Source organism: Orbicella faveolata, unplaced genomic scaffold (assembly GCF_042242905.1).
Source record: "Orbicella faveolata isolate gen_17 unplaced genomic scaffold, um_ofav_v1 contig_25, whole genome shotgun sequence".
Taxonomy (NCBI): Eukaryota; Metazoa; Cnidaria; class Anthozoa; order Scleractinia; family Merulinidae; genus Orbicella; species Orbicella faveolata.
Genome location: NW_028301553.1, coordinates 24,425,748 through 24,443,851, shown reverse-complemented (window position 1 = coordinate 24,443,851; position 18,104 = coordinate 24,425,748). Strand labels below are relative to the sequence as shown.

The following is an 18,104-nucleotide window of genomic DNA, read 5'->3' as shown; positions in this document are numbered from 1 at the left end:
AATTATTGACCTATTCAGAAGTTGCGAACTGCTTGCTGCATTAGATTGACATTTCTTTTATTCTGCCCAGGCGCTACAAAAATAACGCATTTGTAGACCTTCACAAAGTAAGCGGAATAAATGGAGTGTACATCGCTAGTCAACTCACTCTTGGTCCGGTTGGACACCGGCATGTCTTGACCAAGATTACCTTCAATAAAGGTGGATTGTGGAAGCCAGTGGCAGCTCCTGAAGTGGACGCTTATGGAAATCCCTTGAACTGCAGCCTAGTAGGCTTTGGTTTTTATAACTGAAGTGTTTTATCTTAAACAGTACCTTTTGCAGGTTGAAAAGAAGAATGGCCAGCCCTATATGAAACAGAAATTTGTTCAACTTTTATCCATTAATCCGACCGGCAAGTACAAAAAATGTCAGAACCCCTGGACCGAGCGTTTGGCGAAGATTGAACGAACTGGGTGTGGGGGGGGGGGGGGGAGGGGGAGGGGGGGTAGGGTTTGACCAAAAAAGTAAAACAAACTAGTAGTAAAATATATGTATCATGATCAAAGGCGTGATTGAAGTGCATGAGCTTCCTCAACATATTACGACAATTTTGTCAGAGCAATAACTATTGGACGACTGTGAATTTTTCTTAGCCAACTTGTTCACTACAACTGTCGCAGAAATTTGGCGATTACTATTCTCGTCACGCTCGATTCTCTCCAGTGCAGTCGTGGAATTCATCTCCAGGCATCATCATGGCAACAGGTAATTCCATGCTCACGTGAACGGCTGACTATATATCTGTGGTAAGGGTGTTAAGATTGTACTGTTGGAATCCTAAGAGTGGCTTTGTCAAGCAGTCTGTTCCCGATAAGTTTTTATTGCTTATAGCTTATGTAAATTTTGCTAATAAATCCACGGTGCGCAAATCTAAACATTGTTTTAAATATATTGAGATGTACGTTTCTACGTATTTGAGAATTGATACAAACTAGAAGAAACTGTCTCGTAAATAGGTTGCAATTAATTGATTCCTCTAGGGATTACATAGAATTACTTCAGCTGCTGCTGTTGCCAGCGCAACCGCCATCGCTACTACTGGCAGTAGTGGTAGCAGTAGTAGCCGCAGTAGCAGCGGCAGGGGCGGCGGTGGCGGTGGCGGTGGTGGTGGTAGTGGTGGTAGTGGTGGTAGTAGTATTTGTAGAAGCAGCAGTAACAGTAGTCCTCATCTCTTGGTCTTCTTTCCCCTACTACTTCTTCGTGTCCTTCCCAGGGAATGGTGTCAGCAGTTGTAACGAATTTATCGTATTCTATATTTTTCCACCAAGCTAACTTCAGTTATCTCTGCGCCAATTTGCAGGAAGCTATGGTACAAACTTGAATGCTGGTGTTTTTCTTTCATCAGATGCAGGGTTAAGCTGGCGTATGGTAATATAACTATCTTTCAATAATGGTAACGATAACAAATAAAAGGTTCCCCTGCGAATGCGAATCCGAAGCTGCATCTCATTGATCGTCGTAACAACCTATCTGTTTTAAATTTTCATTGATAATCCCAATTTGAGGTAACTGAATTCAATTTATTATGTTCAAACTTTTCTCTATAGTTTAACCCTTACCAGTCTTGGCTGTTTCTGGCCTTCTGAGACTGAGCCCTTTTAACCTTGAGGCCCATACCCTGCAACTCGTACGATTTTAACCTTTACAAAGAACCTCAGAGGATTTATAAACCTGCATTTTCTTGGAGATCCAACTTGGAATTGTGACACTGTATGACGTAGAAGTGAAATGGTTATAGAGAATCAACAAAACTGGTCCAAAACTACTGGCCCCAGTTGTTCAAAGGGTGGATAACTTTATCCACTGGAGAAATCACGTACTATCCAATGAATAAATGTTAACAAAACAAACCACGCTATCCACTGGATAGTGATTTGTCCTGTGGATAGCTATATATATCCATCCTTTGAACATTCCGGGCCAGGTAGTCAAAACCAATAAAGAAAGTTAAAGTGATCTTAAGAGGTAAAAGGCAATGTAACAAAATAAATTTTCGTTCGAATAATATTTCACAAACATGCAGTGAAGATAATTATGGTTGCCATGATAAAAGCAATTCCTTTGAACAATGACATGACGCACCAAATGGTTTCCATATAAATTTCTGGAGAAGAAACCAAGTTTGAAGTTCACTGCTTCGACTCTTTTAGAGATAGCAGTGATCAAATTTGATGCGGACCTTAATACGCTTCTCCGGTCTAGGCAGGATTTTAAATGAAAACATGGGCCAAACGCTATCATTTATTACCGGAAAACTTGTTATAATTTAACTGGGTTTTTTTATTTCCTTTTTTTCGTAATTTCCGTCAGATGTTACAAGGACCCCTTTGGTGGTACAGCCTGGGAGATCATGGTGGTATTTTCACTGCTGTTCCCAGAGACTCGTTGACGAACCTGATTTAGTAAGTCAAATATAACTTGGCAATGATTAACGTCACATCACTATGGTTTACCTGAGGGAAGGAACGAGAAGCGTTTGAGAGCCGAGTAAATACCTGTTAAACTTTTTTTTTTTGCTTAATTTGGAGCTTGTTGCGATGTTTACAAGGCATCCCCTTAAGCCCTGACTCATGAGCCCTCAACCTCGTACCCAATGTTTTCGGGAAACAAGCGAACCTGGAAAGTTGAAGTCCGAAAATATCGGACTGCCAGGGGGTGCCCCCTGCAATACATTTCTTTGTAAAAAGTGGAAAGTTAGGGGTTCCATATCTTTATGAGTTTGTAACGGATTCTATTTGAACTTCACTTATTTACTAAATTCGGCGTGATAAATCAAGCCTTACAGTTAACTTTTTGTTGGAATGACAAAATGGATAACGTGACATCTGTAAAAAATCCCATTCAGTTTACAAATCATACAAGCAATGCAAGTGGTGTCAACACTTTTGCACGGAATCTACTTAATTGAGGCTTTTGATCCCAGTACAGTGGAGTTTTAAACACGGACGTAATTTCTGTGGTCTTCATGGAAAAATGGGTTCATTTGTTACATACAAACAAATTGGTGTGCCACTGAGTGAAAGTACGTTACTGTAAAGTTGATAAAATTGGCTCTTTTTAAATTTTTAGTTACAGCTGGAATGGAGGCAAGACCTGGTATATTTACAAGTTCTTAAAGAGCTCCAACCTATATGTGCACGGCCTTCTGACAGAGCCTGGTGAAAAAAGTACTGAATTTACAATTTATGGATCCATTCCTAGAATGCACAAATGGATTGTTGTGCAAATTAACTTGAGGAAGGTGCTAGGTAACTGATTAATAACAATATCTTAGGCAGAGCAGACCATGCCAAACGTCAAGCTCAATATAAAGAAGACAAATAATGGCGAGCTAGGAAACGTTCAACCACAGAAGTAGAACTCTTGAATGACAGAAGCACAGTCCAGCTTAGTTCGGTCCCTGAAGTCTCCTTCCCCGACATTTGATAGGAGTTGAACCCAGGCGGGGGAAAAGAGAAAATCAGTAGAAATGTGCACAAACTCATATGATGCGTGACACTATGACGATAAACTGAAATGTGAGGCTGAAGACTCTTTAAAGTGTCAAATAGTAGCTGGTTTGCTAAATGTTTCGGGATCAGCCCTTCTTCAGTGGATGAAATGAGCGAGCCATGCGATACAAAATACTGTACGCGTACGCACGCACGGACAGCGCTCGCATGGAGTACAAAGTAAACAAAGGCGTGCTGTAAACCATTGTTTTAGCACGCGTATGTGTAATACGCGCTGGAAACACAGTTATAAGAAATTAAAAAAAGAGAAGAGAGAAGAAAAGGAAAGGGAGAAAAAGGAGTCCAGGATAACTTGCATGCACAAAACGAACCAACGGAGTGTGGTTTTGATGTGCGCAATGATTTCAACTAATCGTTCAAATGACGCAAGCGCAAGACACTGTCGTAAATTGCATCAAAATCCAATAGGCCATTTCCGAATTACCTTCAGCCCCTTTCTCAAAGCAAGTCTCGGTGCTTATCCTTTCGTGTGAAAATGAGATTTCATTGATGTGCGAATTAAACTCATTTTCATATGAATGGTTGTGGACCAGGGGCTCGTTTCTCGAAGCCCCGGAAACATTTCGGGAAGGTAAAGCCATTCTTAGTTTAACTGTATCCAAAAACGGAGAAGTGTATGCGCCTGAAACTTATTTTATGAAGGAAACCTCTGTTCATATTAAGAGTGCCTGCCTGTAAAAATCAGACAAATTCTTAATTTCGCGGCAAAGGTCGAAAATTCGATTTCGCTCATATTCTTATGGTAGATAGGCTAAGGCATGACAAAAACTATTGGATAGTTTTTTTTGGCAAAATATCCTTTTATTTCAAAGAAATATGCAAATCACCAACTTCCGTTAAAATCTTCATTTGACGCACCATTTTATTAAACAAGTTTGAGAGCCTCGCATGCAAAACCACATCATTCTTCCGTCTTTAAAATACTCAAATATTTTTGTGCAATGTTTAACTGTGTACTGGGTTGGTTTTAGGGAATGTTGCGTTGTCTTTTTGGGTGCAAAATAATTAAATTTCGAAGACATGTATTTCATTCACTTAAAAGTACTTCGTGAATATAACTGATTTTCACCATGTGCGAAACCTTCAAATGGATTAAGCTTCTGGCGGTTGAATCGCAAAAGGATGATCTACAGATTTCTGTAAAAATTTCTTTGGGCAAATGATTGTGAGCGACGCGAGAGCTTTTCAAAGTACGTTAAAAATGCAAATATTTGACCATCCGTCGTCAAATTTCAATTTAAGGGTTAGACGTATATTTTAGCATGCGCCAAAACCAACCCAGTACACATTTAAACATTGCACAAAAATATTTGAGTGTTTTAAAGACGGAAGAATGATGTGGTTTTGCATGCGAGGCTCTCAAACTTGTTTAATAAAATGGTGCGTCAAATGACGATTTTAATGGAAGTTGGTGATTTGCATATTTCTTTGAAATAAAAGGATATTTTGCGAAAAAAACTATCCAGTAGTTTTTGTCATGCTCTAGCCTACCTACCATGAAAATATGAGCGAAATCAAATTTTCGACCCTTGCCGAGTTATTTTCCATTTTTATGGACAGGGACTCTTAAGGATATGTGAATAAAACAGCTTGAGATTTTGCTATGGCTTTACGGGTCCGAAAAGTTTTGGGGGCTCTCGAGAAACGGGCCCCAGGCCTAGCTTTGATAGAGAGGCTTAAGACATCTCGGGAATGGGCTATTTATAATGAGCATTTAATAAAACCAGAAATGCCGGAAAAGTTCGAAACACTGTCAAAAACTGAACAAAAACCAGGCGACTAACCGATAACAAATAATTCACCGTCGTGGTTACTACTCATTCGTAATTCCCGCCTGAATCAAGTATTCGTCGTTTGAGCGAGTGATTTGAACTCTAGCAAGTAAGTAGGTAAAAATAACGAGTTTTCCGTCATTAATTGCACGATTTGAAGATGACAGCTAATGACTATATTGTTTTGGTAGTTAGTTTTTAGCCAGGTTAAGTTTTACGAAGGCTCTTTTGGTGTTCCTTCTTTAAATTAATAAATGGTCTTTAGGTTCTGCCACAAGTTCTGCCATATATGGTTTTTCTCCGATTCGAGGGGAAAATTGGGTTCGCTCTGCACGTGCCGGCATGCAAGTTATCTTGGGCCCTTTTCTTCCACCTGGATTTAACTCCTATATAGAATGCTCTGAGAGGAGAGAGTTCATTCCAACTTGAACAAGAACAACTTGAATAAGGCTATCAATTTGAAATTATTTGTAAACAAAAGGTACCAAAAAGCCCCTCACAGCTGTATAGGGTCTAACTAAGACCGGCTTAACAATGACAGTGGAAAACTAAACTTATGTATAGATTGTAAATGTTCCTTTTAAAACGTTGAACAAGTGTGCTTTTGGTATATTCCTTTAAAATTTAGGCAGTCCTTGCAAGGAAGAGGACTATAAGGAGTGGATCCCATCTGGTGAACTCAACGGGACTTGCTTGCTGGGTAGGAAGTCTGTTTACAAGAGAAGGATAACCCACGCACACTGTTACAATGGTTATGACTATGATCAGCCAATCACACATCAGAATTGTTCGTGTAATAGAGAGGACTTTGAATGGTAAGGTCAATATACAGATTCCATATTACAATCCTAACCATGATACGATGTCTTACGATGGCATGCCAGGACATGCCCTTCCCGTCAATCCTACCCAACCCGCCTCATCTCGTCCCCATTCCATCCCATCCCAAACTTGTCATGTCGTACCACGCCCCTTAGAACTTCATAAGAGTTTTCAAAATTGAAAAAAAAAAAAAAAGAAAAAGAAAACATTTTGAGAAGAACATAGTTTGTCTAAAACGACGTGACTTAACCATCATAAACACCTTATTTTATTTTATGCTGTAAACGTGGCTGGCCTAGTTGTCTAGGCACGCGTTGAAAGCTTAAGCACGTGATAATCTATAATCCATTTTATTATATGGCTGTGTCTCACAAGGACTGGGAACTACTGAGTTCACGAATTTGATTGGCTGAAATCGATATTGACCGCAGTCTAGATTTTCCCATCTAGACCGGCATCTAGACCGGTTTCATTTTGCGTTGACAAAGCAGCTAACTAAAATTCAAAAATGTTCACCATTTTCTTTTATTTTCTTCTCAATCATTTATGGAAGTGCCAAAAAGCCTGATGACAAAAAAAAAAAGTAATGAGGACGAGCAAATTTCGGCAGGTTTAAGTTAAGCTCATCGCCGTCCGCAAGCAAAATGTCAGCAAACCAGTTACATTAAAAGAATTAAAGTTTTCTGCTTGCCATATAATAAACATCTTATTAACCGAGCTAAGTCGGTCTGTATGGGAGAATCTTGACCTCGGTCAAGATTTTCCCATACACGGACCTCCAGCTCAGTTAATAAGAGCTAAGGAATACTCTCTAGTGTTCCACATTGATTGCAATCTTTTTTTATTGTGGATATATGGCTTTTGTGTCGTTTTAGTTCACTATTATATAAAAAAGAAAGAAACAAAACAACTAATCAAGTTTATTTTTCTTCTACATAGTGATGTGGGATACTTTGATCTAGGTAACAAAGAGTGCGCGGTTGATACTTCCAGTGGATTCACTCCCACCGGCGTGCCTCGTTTTTGTCCTGCAGGCAGCACATATCGCCGCTCAAAAGGGTATTCGGAAAGATAGACCCATATAATATACCCGTAGATGGAATACAAGTGAATATATGAAAGATCATGTAAGATAGATGACAGCTGCGTAAGTTTTGTGTATAACAGCGATGATCAATCATATCTTTATATCTTTCTCCGAGTTCAAGTGTATGATCTTTCGTATATCCACTTGTATTCTTCGCCATCTACGGGTATATTATGAACTCACAATGTGACCAGCTCCCAGTTGGCTTGATAGCCCAATATTAATTGGTAGGGTACCGCACCGGTATCGCAGAGGTCATGGGTTCGAATCCCGTCTAGACCTGAATTTTTCTTGTTTTTCAGGTTTTAATTTCACGACTGCTTAAGTTGTGTGTAGAACTGCAATGATCAATCATGTCTTCATATCTTTCTCCGCAGTTCTAATACACATGATCTTTCATATATTCACTTGAACTATGGTTCAGCGTTAATGCATGTGTGTCAAATTTGCAACTGTCTACACTTGGTTTCAGTAAGACTTTTTCGCCCCTTCCAGCTGTTATTTGTTTATCACTCTATCTTACTGACTTGTTGAATTTTGGAGCCGCTCGAGACGCGTGAAGCATAACTGAAAAAAAGCCTTTTTAATCAACCTGCATATATTTCCTGGTACTTAATATATTTCTACCGGTAACAGAATAGTGTCGTTCTTTAACCCTTATTTCCCTTGCATACGTTAGTTATTTGTTGTTCATAATAGTTCTCTCCTTCTTGTAAATATATTAAGCACGAAAACAAGTATATCGGTCTTGAGTTTTTGCGCGAAAATATTTTCCACTTTATATGTTGAAGACACTGATGGATAAAGGAAAGCAAATAATGGGGCCCAGAGGAGCTAGGAAAACAGGCGAAGATGGCAATAAGGGCGAAAATACTCATGAACACTTTGTTTGCTTATGGTTCTGTTGCCAGATATCGCAAAGTCGTTGGTGATACCTGCCAGGGAGGACTGGAAAATCAGTTTGTTTCAGAAATGGTTCCTTGTCCAATAGCGCGTAAGTTAACAACCATACAAAGAGTGAAAAATCATGCAAAGCAGGTTCAAATTAAAGTGATTCTTGCCCATTGCTGCCGCCGTTACACCAAAGTTACATTTGATGGGAGTGATCGTCAGAAATATTTGAACGTTTACTGTAATGGAATTAAAGTTCCTAAACTAACTTAAAATAAGTCATGAAGCTATAATTGGCATGGTGCTTGGTTATTTGTTGAAGAGATAATAGGTTTTTTACTAGTTTATCACCGTTTTGCGTCCAAAAATAAGCAGCTGCGAGTCTAATTTCGGCTGAACTCTCGGTATTTGGAAATGTGACGGAACACTGGTAGCTATATCGAATAAATAACAAGCAGTGATGAGGGCAATTTGAGGTGATTTCGTTTTCCTAAGCCCATGGATATTCGAAAAGGGCTGTTTCACTGCATGGACTGATTTTTGGGTCTGAGATTTAGAGGACTTGTTACTAAAATTTTACGTTAAAAGAGGTTCTACATATTTCTCATGAGTGTACAATAAGTAAATTAAATAAAGATCCAAACAAAAAAACAAACAAACAGAAAACATGAATAACAATTAGAAGAATCTGCCCTCTGGTATACGTGTAGTCTCTGTTTATGTTTCCTCTGTCACTCTATTTAGTTAATTTACCAGTAGATTGAATTGTTTAATCTTACTGCAGCACAACCTCTGTTCTTACTGTATGCGGCTCAAAGTAACATCCAGAGAATCACGTTGGGAGCTAATTACACAGAAACCACTCTTCCTCTTGGGCTGCAAAATGCTGTCGCCTTAGACTTTGATTATAGTAAAAACTGCATTTACTGGGCCGATATCACTCTAGGAGCAGTCAAGCGATCGTTTCTTAATGGATCGGGTAGGTAAAAAATATGCTTCAGCATTAAATCGGAGTGGCACTGTAATTGCTTTAACATAGATACTTGAAGTCAAAAGAAGAAAGAAATATTTGCCAAATCATTCCAGAGGACATGAAGATTACAAAAAGGTATTGTAGTATAAGGAATTACTTTTGCTTGCGAGGCTCTCAAACTTGTCTGATAATTTAATGCCTCAAATAGTGATTTTACGAAATTTCGTTACTTGTATTTTTTTTCTCGGAAATTAAGGGATAGTTAACAGAAAATATATATCCTGTGATTGTAGTTATACCCTAGCCTAACTGAAATTAATCTGTGACCGAAATTGGGTTTTCTACCTCCGAAATATCCTTCTTTTTTTCTGAATTTACAGACAGTTTGTCAAAAGACCCTAAAAGGTGTCAGCTTGCAGTGGGATGTCTAAGACTAAACGAATGATGTTATTTATTGTGTTCGTATTGTCTAGAAAGTGATATATATTTTTTGTATTTAATTTGTGTCTCTAGGAATAACTGAGACACTTCATGGTGGCGTCCAGCAAGTGGAAGGACTGGCATTAGATTGGCTTGGTGATAATATATATTGGGTAGATGCTGGTGCCAAGAAGATTGAAGTCTCCAGGACAGATGGACGTTTTCGTAAAACACTTCTCACCAACAATCTCGATAAACCCAGGGCTATTGCTCTACATCCAACTCGTGGGTAAGAATAGAAACTTCTTAGGTTTCTTGAAATGTTAAAACAGAGAATTCTTCCTGAGTTTTAAATGTGATTATCATAAAATGCTGGTCTAACAAGATCTCTTAATCTAAACGGTAGGTACTATGAGAGTGCAAAGCAGGCAGCTAGAAATGTTCACGCAGTCATCATCCTTATTGTTTGGGAGCGTGCAAATTTGGACCGTTGCAGAATTCGCGTTTTAAGCAGATAAAAAGAGAAATGTTTCCACACAGCTCTACAACAACTTTTAAAAGAAGAACTTAGTTGGCGATTTTTTTATTGTTATTATTACTGAGAGACTGGAGCAGTTACGAAGCAGGGAGATACATCTGCCTGCGGCTCGTATTCACTCTACACCTTTTTCGTGCTCTAGTTACTTCTTCCGCGTGCTTTGTGGCAGACAAAAGCACGATCAATTAAGCCTTTTTTTGCTCAATCATTATGATTGGGTATTTGACTAAAACGCAATTCTTTCGCTGCAGCTAATATCTAACGGAAGCAACTACTGTGTTTTTCTCTACTAGGTACATGTTTTGGACTGACTGGGGAAGTGAAGCTCGGATAGAAAGAGCTTACGTGTCAGGTGCAGAGCGTGTGACAATTGTGTCATTTCATTTACAATGGCCTAATGGAGTTGCCATCGATTTCTCAGCGCAAAAACTATACTGGACTGATGCTGGGTTGGACAAGATAGAGAGGTGCAACTTGGATGGAACTTATCGACAGGTATAAATGTAGTGCTATGGACAGGTTTCCGTGTCTCCGACAACATATAGACGATCAAAAAGTAACGCAGTCTACTCAAATAACCTTTTTTATACCCTTTAAGAGACAATAGAGCTTATCTAGGGATTGATTGGCTATCTATTCAGTAACCACCGTCACCCCGCCCCCCCCCCCCCCCCCCCCGCTCCGCCACCAAGTTTTTTTTTTCATTTTTCGAAATGCATTTCGCACTGCTAAGTGTAAACTTTCAGCAGAAGGTAAGTCCTTCCCCAGCGATATTTCAATTTTCGGGCTGTTTTTCTCCTTGATTGGCAGTGTTACGCTCTTAACAATAGTCGACACGCGCATTTGCCCAAACCGTGAAGTTCAAGTTCACTTTAGCAACTGTTGGTTAGTTTGAAAAACGTTGTTGAAGAGTTTTGCAGCTTTGACCTTCCGGTGAAAAATGGCGTCCTACTACAAGTACGTCATTTCTAACAGATTGTTATGTTCTCGTGTAAAGCAAACTCGAGGAAGTCAGCGTACATGTATAATGTTCTCATGTTATGACAACAGAAATCCATGAAGACTCCAGGTATGGGTCTACGTGTACTTCTGAGGGTTAAGCTTTAGAAGGAACATTCAACCTAGCACCTTTCATTTTGAACGCACTGCATTCTAGGAAACCAATATATGTGTTCACTTTATGAGGTCTTGCGTGAATGAAATCTGTATTTAGGGATGAATAAAGCTTGATGCATGGTTAGATTGGCCGTATAGGTAGGTTGAGAAGATAATGATAATGCAATTAGATTATTGCGCGAGGCTGCTCAGCGGCAAAATCTAACCAGAAACATGAAGGTTAGTGAACGCTCGTTTTGTGTTTTAGACAATAAGCAGCACAGGGCTACCTCACCCGTACTCAATATCTGTGTACAAAGATTCTATCTACTGGGACGACTGGTCAACACAGTCAATTCAAAAGGCAGACAAACGATATGGTGGCCTTCGGCAGACTATTAAGTCACATGTGCACAAGCCAATGGATTTAAAAGTATTTCACCAGGATGCACAGAGAGGTGAGTGCTTTTCCTCCTTTTCTTTTCTTTAGTTTTTCAAGATAACGTTTTGGTATGTAGATTTAGTGTAACAACCAGTAAATGAAGCCGATCTCCGCGTGCCATTTTGCAAACATTTTACTGAACGAGTATCTGCAAGGCTTCATGGGGTGTGTAGACATTCTGGAAATTTTCTAACAAGCTTTCCAGCTTTACATTGTCCTTAGTGAACGCGCACAGTTGTACTAGGCCATATTCGATCACTTCAATCCACCTCCTACTACTTTTCCTGTTTCGCTGTTAATTGCACTGTTCAAGATGGTCTTAGCTTTTAGGTCTGTTGACTTTGATGAAACCCTCGCACGCAACCGTTCGAATTTGTTTGTGCTTTAAAGCTAATGTGCACTTTAACGCGAGAAGGCGTTCTGGCTCATGATAGGTATTGAATTATCACCAGGAAGTAACTTTTGTTCGCGACTGAAAGTGTGCAGCCACCTCTGCTTCTCTGTGCCGGGTAGTTATTCCTGTGCTTGTCCTGATAACATGCGAAATGTGACGTCTGTTTCTGGAAATGTGACCTGCGAGTGCCAGCCTGGAGAACACATGGACGCTAACGGAGAGTGCAAAACTTGGAGTGAGTATTCTTCCGTGATATCGATAGTGACAACAGGAAACTTGAATTTGTAGCTGGCTATCGAGGAAACCAAGAACGTTTTATTTTCAGTCGTGATACTATTCAATGATGTCAAGTTCAGCATTGCATAACAACTTCAAGAAGACTTTTCCTTTTACGGAACGGAAAAAAAAAATCCTTTTCAAATACCAGAAACCAATAGTTTTAGTGAATTACATCTAGTTTTACTTTTGCAACAGTGTAGATATAAGGTTTTTGTTTTGTTTTGTTTTGCATTTCATAAGCGACTTAGTTAAAAGCAATTAGCTGCGCATCTAATTAATAAATATAAAATGGATGAGGTTGAGAAAAACAGTGTGAATATGTAAGCGGCGAAAAGCTTTGATCTCTCCAGCTAAAGCTGGATGAACCATGAGTAATGTTGGTTTGTTAGTTAGAACAAAACCTGATCATACGCAATATTAAACTTCATATTCTTTTTAGATAGAACATGTGGTCCAAGTGAGGTAACGTGTGCCAACAGGCGATGCATCCCAGCTCACTGGAAGTGTGATCATGACAACGACTGCGGAGACAATTCCGATGAACAAGGATGCTGTAAGTTGCACGAGTGCAGCAGTAGCACACGTACTCGTGCATATTCCTTCCGTTTAAAATAGCTCAGTTGTTAATTCATTTAGTTAGACCAGTGATGCAGAACAGGGGTGTACTAACTTCTATTGCTCGAGTTTTCGAACAAAAAGGAGAAGAAGAAAGAATTATTGTTTAGCTGTATTCACCCAGGGTATTTTCATCACCTACAGTATCGATTTTCATGATGCGTGATTGGTCAGATTAGCCCTGATGTTATTGGCTGAAAGACTCGTGTAAAGTTTGTCATCAGTTATTGGTCAGTTTCAATCCGTCTATTGTTAGTCAAATTGGTCGGTTTTTGGTCCGTCTATTGTTAGTTAAATTAAGTCTGTCTGTTAATCAGAAGTCCGTTTGTCGGTTTCGTTTCCGTCGTGGATAAGTCGTTTGTAAGGAGCCGGTATTTGCTGACATCTGTTAAGAAGCCGTTTGTTCTAGGTTAGTGTACCAGCTTTCCAGAGTCAATCGTTGAAAATAGCCGATACCATCATGGCTAAACCGACCAATCACGTTCAACGGGCCAGACTTATAACATCATCAACTGACAAACACTATTCACTTGACTCTGAAGATGACTTCCGCTCAGGTTGTCGAAACGTCAGTCACCAACAACAGTTCTTTTGAGAACTACCCTCACACGGACAATCACACTATACGAACTACTTATACTTCTGGGTTCAAACCATTTACAATACTACGGAAACTTCACTGAATTTGTAACTAATAAGTCTAATGAGGGACTGGTCAAAAAGTATTGGGTGGTGGTGGTGGTGGGGTGGGGGGGATTAAGCCGGAGCAGACAGGGGATGGTTCATCAGTTTTTGAGTCCTTGTTAAGAAAGAAGTGGGCCGGTCAATTTCGGGTTACCCATGGAGAGGGGTCACATTTGACACAATCGATAACAGAGGTAACTCTTTCCAGTTCCAAAAGCTTAGGACGAAAATTTTGCGAGCCGTGGCTGAAAAAGTACACGTGGTTGGTGTACAATAGGGATAGCAATTTCATGTATTGTAAACTCTGTACGAAAGCTAAGAAGTCTAACGGAAGTCCAAGGGCAGAAATCTTCAAAGTACTGCGCGTTTTCGTCTTGCTGGTCTTCAAAAACACAGGTAGCGAGGCTAAACGCCAAGTGTGAAAGGTTTACGGTCAGGCTTTTTTAGAGTTTAAGGACATGACCTAAAGTTGCAAAAGTAAAGGAAAAGAGTATTAGTTTTGGATAGTTTTGTATTATTGTTAAGAAAAAAATCTAAAACGTAAATAATACCACAATTCCATACAGAAAATGTGATTTTGTCGAATTACGCAACCAAAAATGTCATTTTTTATATAGGGTGGGTCATGTTATTTTCAACTTTCATTTAGTGGTGGGCCACTCGGTTTTGTGCCAAATGGGAAGGGTGGGTCATACGTTTTCTAACCGCCACATTTTCAAATGCCCGAGCCCACCCCCAACACCCCCCCCCCCCCTCTGTACTTTTTGACCAGTCCCTAATACTAATAAGTTGCAATCAATTTTGTAATGCGATTTTTCCTCTTAATGTCAGCTTATCCTACGTGTCAGCCAGACCAATTTACTTGCGCTAACAGGCGCTGTATTCCACGACGGTGGGTTTGCGATTTTGATGATGACTGCCATGACAACTCTGATGAGCAAAGATGCTCTCCAGGTACGAATACTTCATTCGATCAGGTCGTTATAACCAACCAACGGTTAACGTTGCTGTGGCACTTAAAACACTTATAGACCCTATTCATAAATGGCTGCTGATTTAAGATTCTTTTGAATGGGTTTAAATGAGGCCAACTGACCTCGTTTGAGAGTAAAAATTATTTTGAATTATCAACTCAAAAACGAGGTTAGTTGGGCTAATTTTGATACTTACAAAATAGAACATATGATGATTTTCAACGTCGCTTAAAATGTACCTGTGTCAATTAGTTCTATTTGTTGGTTTAATTTGACGAAACTGAAGATGAAACTGATGTGCTTATTAAAAACAGGTTTAGTCCCAGCTATAGCATTCCACCCAGGCAATTGTTCATCCTCGCAGTTTTCTTGTCGCAATGGTCGCTGCATTCCAAGTAGCTGGTTTTGTGATGGCGACCAGGACTGCGGTGATGGATCTGATGAGCCACAAACTTGCAATTGTATGTACAAAGCAAAACTTTTAATTTTTTTTTATTTTTGAAATATTTGTTAAGCGCAAACTTATGCTAATGATAGTGAAACTTCGGTCCGTAAACTAATTTTAACGTGAAATTGTAAGGAACGGCACACAAAGGGTACTGAAGCATTAATAGAAATGCGGAAGTGTCGACCAATCAAAATGGGCAGCATGGGAACCCAATTATGAACATTTAAGCAACCTGCGTTCGTCTCTAAAGAAATCTTATCCAACGGTTTACGTTTTAAAATAATTAAAAACATAACTATAATGAAAATGTAAACAAGTAAAATGTAAGCCGAAAGGAAACTACAAAACGTTTTCAAAATGATGCGCGGGAATAAAATAGGCTTTCCAGTTTTTATTCTTTGGTTCCTTGACCCAATTGTGACATCATTCCCAGACTAAATTAACTTTTTTCATTCTCGTGGCTTTGGCTAGCTTGAGTACAAGATGACTAGTTAGCTTAGCGTTGATGTCCAATCCATGCCTACAAAAGAATATTAATTAAACTGCCCAACAATAAGGTGTCTAATAACAAAATTTCCTTTGCTTTGCGTACGCGCTTCGTTTAGTTCCTCTATAACTGCGACTGAATACTCCTTGATATATACCTGTAACTATCAGAAATAGCTTATACAACTCCGGTCCATAATCTTGCAATTGCAGAACACAATGAGTCAATGACACTTCTTCTTACTTTGTGTAGATACGACTCCAACTATGGCCGCTTCAAGCCCACCCAGTAACCGCCCTACAAGCTGTAGATCTTATGAACATAAATGCAACAATAGCTTTTGTATTTATCGATGGGATGTATGTGATGGTGTTAATGACTGTGGGGACAACTCAGACGAATGGTATTGTGGTATGTATTGACTGTCGTGTATGCCATTTCAAACGACGACAGCGCAAATTCGGTAATACTACAAGAAGTATTTTGTGAATTGTACTAAACATAAAAGCAATACTTTCCGCCATTTTTGTCCATATTTCATTTCATCATGCATGTAAGTGGAACCTTTGTCACGGCTTTGACAAAAGATCTATATGCTCAATGTATTTTCAGTCAAACGTATCTTAAATGTCGTTGGGGAAAATAATGCTGTCTGTACTTATGGTGGTGAAAACTGAAACTTGTTTTGGGCATTGCTCAATATCTCTGCCGCTCTCGCGAGTTCGGGAGGAGAGCGCCGGGGCTCCTTACACGAATAGTGGCTGGTCATCGAGCCTATTCATGCTCCAGCTTTGTTGTGGCAACTGAACATAGAAACATAAGAACCACAAGTTCTATAAAATAAAGATTTCTATGTTCTTGGTTTTGTTTACCTACAACGCCAACCGCGACTCCAAACGCCACCACTGCATCCTCCAGGTTTTGTCACTACTGGGAATTCACTTGCGCTAATGGACGGTACATCAACGGTGCATCAACAGTGTATACGTTTTAAGTGTAAAAATGTACGCTTTACTATTGTAATCCACACTTTATTCTGCTTCTTTTTACTCACAAATTTATACTTCCTATACATGCCTCTATACTCTTCCACGCCATGCATCTCACTCAATTTTGGCTTAAATAATTGGTTGAGACAAAAATTGGTTAAGACAATTATTGTGGCATCTTCTTTGCATTAATAAATCTTACATTTCTTCATGAATTGAAGTGGTTGAAATGAAATGCAAGAATCTAAAACTTTTCACATGTTCACTCTTACCGCAGTAACAACAACAGGCAGGCCGGTTTCCACCAAGATTCCATCCTGCCCGGATGGGTGGCTCCACTGCTTGCACGATACTTCCATCTGCATAAAAACAGAACGGTTGTGTGATGGAGTTCTGAACTGCCCGGGACACTGGGACGAATTGCCACAAAATTGCCCAAGTAAGTTTGAGGTTACGTTTTTGGCCTGTTGAGGTAAATGTTAACCCTACCAGCTTGAAACTACTTAGGATTTGCTTATGGAATCTCTCAGAGGACTCAGTGGACTACAGCTTAGTGTAATAATTGAAGAAGCGTTCTCAAGTCGAATTACTCAGAAAATAAATTTTCTGAGTTCCCCAACGGGAGTCGAACCCATGACCTTCCACAGTACCAGTTGGACGCTCTAACCACTGAGCTATGTTTAGTGTACTGGATTTCAGATTGAGCAGTATTAGTTCAACTGAGCCTTGACCGGGTCACGGTGTTGTCATTGTGGGCAAGTCACGTTACTCTTAGAGTCTCCCTCCCTCAGATAATTATATAAATTAATACGTAGCAGCAAGTTTAATTCTGGCTTGGAGGAGGGGGTATCCATAAGATAGAGTAACGTCACATCCCTAGGAAGTAGTAGTAACCCTAACTGCTTCATGCAACGTAAACCGACCGAGATTAAGGCTGTCCTCCAGATAACTGGCTCTCACCCGATCAGAAAAGCTGAACTCGGGATATCCTGGCGCTATGCCTCTTTAAAAAACACATTGTACGGTTAGGAAAAGTGTCGAGTTTTGAAAGGTGCTTTTTAGCGCTTTCTTTTTTTCTTCACAGACAGCACCTTGCAGGTAACGAATGTTCAGGCAACTCCACTTTCAAGTGGGACTGCTGTTAACATTTCTTGGCATCAAATCTCTTATCAGCCACCAGGTTCTGCCTTTCCTGGGTACAGAATCTCTTACCGGTAAGTAAACAATTCAACGGTGTTACTGTAGTCTTAAATAGGATGTTTTGGAATGGAGTGTTCGTGACAGTGTTAACATTTAACTTCAAAATGAGGGAATCAGGTACGAGTTTTGTCTGAGGCCATTTGACCGAGATCATCACCAAATAGGAGGTGGTTTCATGGTCTCTAAGAAAATACTGTACTCTTGAGGTCCAGTAAAGCTGCTAGTGTATCTACACGCGGAGTGCGATTGGGTTCAGCAGTTTTTCTAGACCTCAAAAGTGTTAGAAAACACAGGAGCACCATTATAATATAGCATGAAAAGGAAAAGTCTTTAGATCTGAGAGGGGGCAGTGATTGCGATGGAAAATGAACATTGGGACAGACATGAAAGTTCCTCTTAATTTACAGCCGTGTATCTTTAACCGTGCTCCGATAGCTAGT

The 18,104-nt window shown here is 39.7% G+C and overlaps 1 protein-coding gene across 1 annotated transcript in view; it reads left to right on the top strand.

Moving 5' to 3' along the window:
• LOC110039815 (sortilin-related receptor-like) overlaps positions 1-18,104 on the top strand; it is a 38,401-nt gene that overhangs the window by 10,660 nt on the left and 9,637 nt on the right. The window contains exons 9-27 of the mRNA XM_089294444.1: positions 71-269; positions 636-747; positions 1,343-1,410; positions 2,353-2,444; positions 3,112-3,290; positions 5,955-6,141; positions 7,088-7,207; positions 8,147-8,229; positions 8,911-9,105; positions 9,613-9,808; positions 10,351-10,552; positions 11,421-11,610; positions 12,047-12,223; positions 12,707-12,820; positions 14,398-14,520; positions 14,855-15,001; positions 15,728-15,886; positions 16,742-16,903; positions 17,549-17,678. Of these exons, the coding sequence (XP_089150570.1) occupies positions 71-269; positions 636-747; positions 1,343-1,410; positions 2,353-2,444; positions 3,112-3,290; positions 5,955-6,141; positions 7,088-7,207; positions 8,147-8,229; positions 8,911-9,105; positions 9,613-9,808; positions 10,351-10,552; positions 11,421-11,610; positions 12,047-12,223; positions 12,707-12,820; positions 14,398-14,520; positions 14,855-15,001; positions 15,728-15,886; positions 16,742-16,903; positions 17,549-17,678 (2,835 nt within the window). The remainder of the gene's footprint in view (positions 1-70; positions 270-635; positions 748-1,342; positions 1,411-2,352; positions 2,445-3,111; positions 3,291-5,954; positions 6,142-7,087; positions 7,208-8,146; positions 8,230-8,910; positions 9,106-9,612; positions 9,809-10,350; positions 10,553-11,420; positions 11,611-12,046; positions 12,224-12,706; positions 12,821-14,397; positions 14,521-14,854; positions 15,002-15,727; positions 15,887-16,741; positions 16,904-17,548; positions 17,679-18,104) is intronic.